This window comes from Eurytemora carolleeae, unplaced genomic scaffold (assembly GCF_000591075.1).
Source record: "Eurytemora carolleeae unplaced genomic scaffold, Eaff_2.0 scaffold807, whole genome shotgun sequence".
Lineage (NCBI taxonomy): Eukaryota > Metazoa > Arthropoda > Copepoda > Calanoida > Temoridae > Eurytemora > Eurytemora carolleeae.
Window position 1 is genome coordinate 25,300 of NW_019397120.1, and position 8,023 is coordinate 33,322.

At 32.6% G+C, this 8,023-nt stretch overlaps 3 protein-coding genes across 8 annotated transcripts in view; all 3 read right to left on the bottom strand.

Moving 5' to 3' along the window:
• The window catches only part of LOC111712081 (histone-lysine N-methyltransferase EZH2), a 58,393-nt gene that overhangs the window by 24,494 nt on the left and 25,876 nt on the right, over window positions 1-8,023 (bottom strand). The window lies entirely within an intron of this gene.
• On the bottom strand, window positions 147-3,397 carry LOC111712085 (charged multivesicular body protein 7-like). Its single transcript, XM_023486606.1, has 5 exons — window positions 3,144-3,397; window positions 2,859-3,057; window positions 1,799-2,556; window positions 1,583-1,701; window positions 147-539 (listed from the first exon to the last, which is right to left on the bottom strand). The coding sequence occupies exons 2-5, from the start codon at window positions 3,038-3,040 to the stop codon at window positions 315-317; spliced, it is 1,284 nt and encodes a 427-aa protein (XP_023342374.1). The 5' UTR covers window positions 3,041-3,057; window positions 3,144-3,397; the 3' UTR covers window positions 147-314.
• On the bottom strand, window positions 3,397-7,751 carry LOC111712078 (short-chain dehydrogenase TIC 32, chloroplastic-like). The gene is made up of 9 exons (XM_023486590.1): window positions 7,689-7,751; window positions 7,427-7,581; window positions 6,766-6,913; window positions 6,236-6,279; window positions 6,128-6,178; window positions 4,724-4,790; window positions 4,238-4,354; window positions 3,850-3,987; window positions 3,397-3,525 (listed from the first exon to the last, which is right to left on the bottom strand). The coding sequence occupies exons 1-9, from the start codon at window positions 7,749-7,751 to the stop codon at window positions 3,397-3,399; spliced, it is 912 nt and encodes a 303-aa protein (XP_023342358.1).

The following is an 8,023-nucleotide window of genomic DNA, read 5'->3' on the forward strand; positions in this document are numbered from 1 at the left end:
GTAAATAATATGGTATTTGGTAATAGTTTCACCAATAATGTGTACATTGATAATAATGTCAATTGCCAATGTCTAATACATTAAAAGGAAACAAGGAATTAAAACGGAATAATAAATACTGAATAATTAAAAATACAATTTTTTCTAAATATACATATAAATCTGGATAAATAAATGTCATGAGGTTAATATAGTGTTTTAACATTAAACAATATTGTTTTCATGGCTCACTTTCTTAAAAGCAAAATAAAAATTATGATTTAAGATAATTAACTTATCTCTTTAATAAGTCTATAATTTGTTAAAGCGCCTTGCTATAATGCTTGTTCAAATCTTTCAGCTTTTTTTCTTCCAATGACAGGATCTAAATCAAACTCTAATTTCTCTAGATTTTGAAGGACGGAGTCAAAATCATTCTCTCCGATCTTGTCAATTTCTTCCTTCCTGGTTTCCTTGTCCTTGTCAAATGATGGATTGTCCACAACGTCTCGTCCCAGCTCTTCAAGTTCTCTTTCAAGATCGTCTAGGTCGGGTTCATTCTAAAATAATATTTATCACACTATTTCAAAAATAATTAAAATTTATCATTGTTAAAATATAATTAAATAAAAATATAAAATATTGAGTAGCCCATATAAAATACAAGGTGTCTCCGTCTCAAGAGCCACCTTGAAATCCTCGTCCTTTCAAAAATATTTTTTTCATGTGTCCAATCCTTGAAGATGATAATATTATTTGAAAATCTGGCCACATTAGGGCATAAAACATGGTTAAACTAAAGTTTTGCAATGATTGTATAGTGATGTTGGAATCTTTAAATCCATGAGAATGATGTCAAGCTTTATTTAGGTTAAAATTTAAACCTCCTTTGCCTCCAAAATGGCTAACTTTCATAATTCAAAAATTATGTCAAAGTATTAACTTGAACATGGTCTATAATCTTTCCATATGAAAAATCAATGATTTCTGATATATTTACAAATAAGGCAAATCTTTGTTCTCGTACCAAGATCACTTCTGCCTGTCACACGATTATATCCAAGGAGAAAGCAATGTTTAATTTAAATTATTTAAATCATTTGAAAAAGGGCTACTGTAGACAGATGTTTATTTGAAGAACATCGTTTTTTCACAAATTTAAAATTTATTAGTGAAATTCAATAATTCATTTATTCCCTAACGTGGACAGATTTTCAACAAAAATTCTTATCTTCAAGGATTGGACACTTAAAAAAATATTTTTGCAAGGACGAGGATTTCGAGGTGGCTCGGACGAGAAAGTGCGGAGAATGTTGCTCGGACTAGGAATCGTTGTATCTGTAAGAAATCGTGTTTCTTCGACCAGAGAGCTTATATTGAATAGTTTATTTATCATAACTAACTTAACTCCTATCTGTGAGTTTATATCGATTAGTTTATTTAACATGACTATTGACTAATGTATCTCCTATCTGCGAGTTTATATTAGGTGCTTATTTTCTATGACTTATGTATCTCAGGTCTGTGAATTTATATCGATTAGTTTATTTACCATGACTAATTTATCTCCTATCTGTAAATTTATGTCGATTGGTTTTTTTACCATGACTAATGTATCTCCTATTTGTGAGTTTATATCGAGTAGCTCTGCCAAATCACTTATTGTAGACTCCGCTTCGTCCAGTAGTGAAACATCAACCATGCTCTTCATTGCTGCTAAACCTATCAATATTTACAAGTAAAAAAACTACTGTTTATTAGTATATTTCACAATAATTATTTTGTATAGGGAATTTAGTTTTAAAATTATAAAAGGAACCTGAGTTATAAGCTATCATTATCTTCTTATTTGTCTCAGCTGTCAACAGTTCTTCATAAATATGTTCTAAATTTAGCTGCTGCGAATGAAGCTGCTCTAGTTTTGCGTCAAGACGCTTTTTACGCTTTAAACAAACCTTTGCTTTAGTTCTTGCTCCTGACTTTAAACTTGACCGGACACTTGCTTCTTCAGCAGCAATTTTTGTCTCAAGGTTAGGGATTTCATTGCTGAGATGATCCAGGTTAATTTTTAAGTGGAGTAATCCCTTGTCAACTTCATCCACATCGACAGGTTCGTCAGCCACGGCTAGTTTGTAAACTGTTAGTTTGTCAAGGTTTAGTTTGGAGATTTTTCTCTCCTCAAGTAGAACCTGGAGAATAAAGTCTCGAGAAGATTCCTGAGTTATGACTGTTTCAAGGTGGGTTCGAAGCTGTGCTTCAGTAATAAAACTAGACCGATGAGATGGAATAAAACGATCACACTCTGCTAGTTTTACAAGAATCTCTGTTTTTAACTGTTCCACCACACTTGGAACTATCACTGTATTTAAACTAGAACCAAGAACCTTCGTTCCTACTGCTTTAACTGCACTTGTACCTAGACCAAGAACCCAGGAACCCCAGGTCTGGTTTCGGGTTTTTAAAGCCTGTAGATGATTCTCTGGAGTACTTAATAACCCGGACTTTACTCCTTCAACTAGAACCTCAGAGAGACAATGTGGAGTTTTTCCGTTCCTTGCAAATTCTTTCTTTAGTAGCCTAAAATATTATTGGGTTTAAGTTTAATGTTAAAATTTAGTACATAGGTTAATCTAAAGATTTTGTTGCAGGTGAAAGACTTCTTTTTATGGTGACTAAAATACTATTTTTGGCAGATGTTATGGACTAAGATTTTATTTGGGACAGATTTTTTAGACTAAGATAATATTTTTGGCAGATAGACTAAGATACTTTTTTTGAGAAATTTTTAAACTAAGAACCTATTTTTCCCAGATTTTATGGAGAAAGAAATACACCTTAGATGAAACCATGTTATAGCAAAACTAGTATGTATTTCCTACCCAATATCAAGCAGAGGGGAAGAATTAGCTCGACTCCATTTTTCCGTCAAATTTATCCAAAACCTAACTTTTGAATTCCAAGATTCTGGATTTAACTCTTTGTCTCGAAGAGGGGCGAAGAGCACGTTCATTCTTTGCTCATTCGCCCATTCAGGACATAGGCCCTCCGCCCTTGTACACATTTTTTAAATCATTGCATCTGAAAATTAACAGTTCCGTTAAATTTAATGTTTAACTGTATGTTTTTGATCAGGAATATAATAATAATAATAATCGCTGTCAAACCTTCAATCTAGGTTGTAGGCTTGAGCTCCCTCGGTTTAAGTTCCAATGAATCAACCCAGTTATGAGCAGGGTGTAAATTCAGAGGTGGCAGACAAGCCCATGGCGGTCTGCCATCGACCCTTCTGTACACCCTCATGTTTAACACAAAGTCTTAATACAACATGATATTTTCATATATTATTAACATATGTAACATGTTATTAATAAAATTTACTGTTTCCACTTAAAGCTTGGGAAGTTTGAGCAACTTTTCCTATGATTTTTCCTGGATTATATTATCCAAATATTGAAAAAGTTCCAGAATATGGTTCCTAGACACTGGATGCTTCTTCCTGGGAATTCTATTATTGAAATAATCCCCTGAATTACTCAGATCAACTTCCTATAATCAAATTAGAAACGTAAAACTTGTCATTAAATTGTGAAGGATGGAGTTCCATTTAAAAGTGCGTTCAGGAAAAGGTTGTGCAAAGTTTAAATTAAATCGTTTTAACTTTAACTTTAAATAGTTTCAGAAAAGGTTTTTGAATATAGACGCGACACAGTCAGAATATATCTTTTCAAGAATAAATTATTATATCTTTAAAAAGTACAAGAAGTCTACAAAATTTCAAATATATAAAAATCATGTGGAAAATATTTAGATTAAGCTGCACCAATGAGTAGTGATTACTTTATAGTCAATAAGAAAGAAAAAGATACTTGCCTGTGTAGTAGCAAGCCAATAAGTGTCATCAGCCTGAGATACTGGAATCCCACATTCCCCCCACCCAGCCAACAACATCTTAGTGTTAACTGTACCAGGATCCAGGGATACAACAACAACATCTGGTAAATCAACAGCCTAGAACACAACATTTTAGTGTTTACTGTACCAGGATCCAGGAATACAACAATAACATCTGGTAAATCAACAGCCTAGAACACAACATTTTGGTGTTTACTGTACCAGGATCCAGGGATACAACAACATCTGGTAAATCAACAGCCTAGAACACAACATTTTGGTGTTCACTGTACCAGAATCCAGGGATACAACAACACGATCTGGTAAATTAACAGCCTAGAACACAACATTTTAGTGTTTACTGTACCAGGATCCAGGAATACAACAACACGATCTGGTAAATCAACAGCCTAGAACACAACATTTTGGTGTTCACTGTACCAGAATCCAGGGATACAACAATAACATCTGGTAAATCAACAGCCTAGAACACAACATTTTGGTGTTAACTGTACCAGAATCCAGGGATACAACAACACGATCTGGTAAATTAACAGCATAGAACACAACATTTTAGTATTCACTGTACCAAGATCCAAGGATACACCAACATACATCAACACAAGAAAATTAACAGCTTTGAACAAAACATGTTTGTGTCATACCAGGGTCAAGAATAACAAGGACATCTCAATCATATTAATTAAATACATGAAAGGGGTCAAGATTAACCAACCTTTTTGTTTGATGTTTTGGGTCTTATAGCCAACAAAATGCCCAAAAACGTAAAAAGACAACCCATCCCAAATATTGGATCTAACAAAACCTGTGTTAAATAAATGCTTTAAATTACCTGTCCCATAGTTAGCATCACATCAAATAGCTTGCTTTGAGCGTATGCTTCATACTTGGAATAGTTGCTGAAAAGAATAAACTTTGCATTTATTCAAGAAATGATAAAGAAGGATTTCGTTCTGTTCAAGGATTGTAAATACTCGGCCTTATTGATGAAAAACTTCTTAGTTGATAAAAAAAAGTTTATTAAAATGGGAATGTGTGAATAATTTCAAGGGAACCTTCCTGATTGGCTGGTCCAATTCACAACAATAATTTTTCAGAGTTTGTGAGAGTTTACGATTAAAAAAAATCTTTCTCATGGTTCAGATATAGGTTTTAAAGGTATTATTTTAAATCGGGCATGCCACTCTCACATAATCTAGACTGGACAAACACCAGGCTCGAATATATTTAGAAGACGACATTCTATAAGTCCAGTGAAGCCAAGAGGATACATATTTGTAAATTAAGATACATTACTACCCCTTGCAATACAAATTTGTGTCATTTTATAACGTAAATGTTTACAAAATTCTATTTTGTTTACTTTTACCATCAGTATAGTTGTACTATATGTACATTTAACATGCAATTAGTTTCTTGTTATTCCTTGTGACTAATATATAATAGGCTTTTAGGGCGCTTCGCGCCCATCTTCTATTCTAATTGTGAACATGTTCTCTTTGTGTACATTGTACAACAAAACAAAAAAAGTTCGCGGATTTAAACAAAAAGTTTCGTGGATTTTCAAAATTTAAAAAAATTTAATGAAAATCGAATTTTGATGGAGGCAAATTTTTTAATTTTGTTCATTCATAAACCTTCCCTAGGGCCATGTAAGGTCCCACACAAAAGTTGGGTCCAATCGGTTCAACCGTATTGACAGTTATTAGATACAAACAGTAAGATAAAATTATTATTTTTTATTTATTAGACTCAATAAAATCTATAATTTATTTAATGTTTCCATTATGATTGGTAAGGAAATTGTGATATTAAAAATCTTCAGTACAACAAAAACTACTTAATGTGTATATTTGGCCTTTTTTGTTTTCATATTATCTAATATATATAATATAGGAACTCTTCAGTTCAAAAATCTAAGGGCATTTAAATTGTTATAATTTATAAACTATAACTAAATTTTGTTCTAAAATATTTGTTATTTATTTATATTCTCTGAATCAATTATTTTTATTTTCTTAAAAGTGGCTCTTAATAAAAATGGTTTCCCCACCTCGCATAGTTTAACTGTAATGCTTACCCCACCTCGCAGGAATAATAAAGAAAATCAATGTGTAAATGTCGTCGTCATATATTTCTGATATTCTCTCGGCCTAGTGTTTGTTCTGTCTGGATGATGTGCTCTTTGAATGTAGTTTTACTTAAAATAAGGCCTTCAGTCAGTCCCCTGATCTACCTTTCATGAAGCTGGTATTCTCCGGGTACTGACGAGCTCTGAGATATTGAACTAAAACAAAAAGTTAGAAAAAAATTGGAAAAAGGAAAATAATTATTACTTTTTAACCTTGTGTTGATCAGACGAGGATTCTTAGCCTTCAACAACAAATCCTAGGATAAATTAAAATTAAAATTTGCATTAAACCTCTATGTTAAGAATAATTAACAATACAATTGTCTTGAAGCCTTAAAGGAGAATTTAGTTTAAGTTTTAAAGAAACTTTCAAGGGTAAATATTCTCTTCTTTAACAAAAATTTTATATAAACTAAATTAGGTAAGAATTTAAGTCAAAATAATTATTGAAAAATATTTCATCCCTGAAACATCCCAAAATAAGAACTATCCGAAAGCAGGCAAGATTATGCATATAATATTTGCTGAACCAAACTGAATTTTTATTTTGAACTAAAACATTTAGTAGTTAAAAGCATTTTTTAACAAATCGGAGAAATGGCGAAAATAACATATTTTTGTTTTTAAACTTATGAAAACTATTGAATATATATCAATTGTACTTTGAGCGGGGAAATTTTTCAATTAGTAACTTAAATGGCTTAACTGCTCTAAAAATTATTAGTATTGCTTGATGTTAGAACCTTGAGCAAAGAAGTGAGTAGATACGGAGCCAGAACGTTGACCGCAAAGGTGAGTTCAACGCCGTCTTTACTCAGCTGATAATTAGGGGAGAACACGCCTGCATTGTTTATCAAACAATTTAAATAAGGAACCAGGCTGATAACTTGTCTATATTAAAACTTATTTAATGTTATGCACTTTAACTAAACTGAGACCCATAAAACTGAGGAACAGAAAGGCGACATTTAAGCAGTACAATGTGTATTTGATGTTGTCATAACACTTTTAGTTTCACCAGTGTCCGAATTTAATGAATTTAAGCTACGTCTCAAATACCCCCAAAACAGGTTTCAATTGAGTGCCGGCTTAAATCTTGAAAAATTTAATACAATTTTAAGAGGAAGCAATCATATTTGAGCCCCGGCTTAAATGTAAGCCACGGCTCAAATTCTTTAAATTAGGCCTTAGTAGCTTAAAAATCAATTTACTCAGTAAAATTGGCGAGCTTACAGTGTGTAATTGCTATCTTTTATGTTTATTGAACTTTTTAAATTTTGACTTAAATCCAACAGACGTCTTTATAATCCTGCAGTTTCTATTGGGGTTACTGTGGCCAAAAAGTAAAGGGAAAACGTGAAAAGAAAATTTTTTTCATAGTGCGTTAAACAAGTTCTATTCTGCCTTGCAATATCCCGAACTTCTAGTATAGAACTAAGATCTCCAAGTACTGTGTGAACCTTGAGAGAAGAAGATTGAGCTTGAACCTGCCGAACAGCAGCTTCAAGTCGGACAGGATTCCGACCATGAAGAATCAATACATCAGCAACTGATGCCAGCTAAATATCACTTTAATTTTAACAATTGAATTTATCTTAAATCTTAAATTAAAATTGGGAAGATTAGATGGTCTGTATAATAATTTATAAATTGAAATTAATTCTACCTTGCACGCCGTGTGCAATCCGATACCATCGGTAGCACCAGTTATCATAAAAATGTTCTCCATTGTCTGAACAATACAAAATGAAGCATGAAGATATGAACGCAATCATCATGGTTTGTATTTTATCATAAAACTACAGTGATCTTGAAGATATCCCCCCCCCCCTTATACGGTATTATAGATACAATTAAAGGGTTCGTGGGTAATTTCCTTAAGAATGCATTAAAGACCTCCTCCCCCCTCCCGCCCAAAAAAATCTATTTCTACATTACTTCATATATTAGGAATATACCCAGAAACACATGGACATAGATAAATATGGCCCCAGTGCAGGG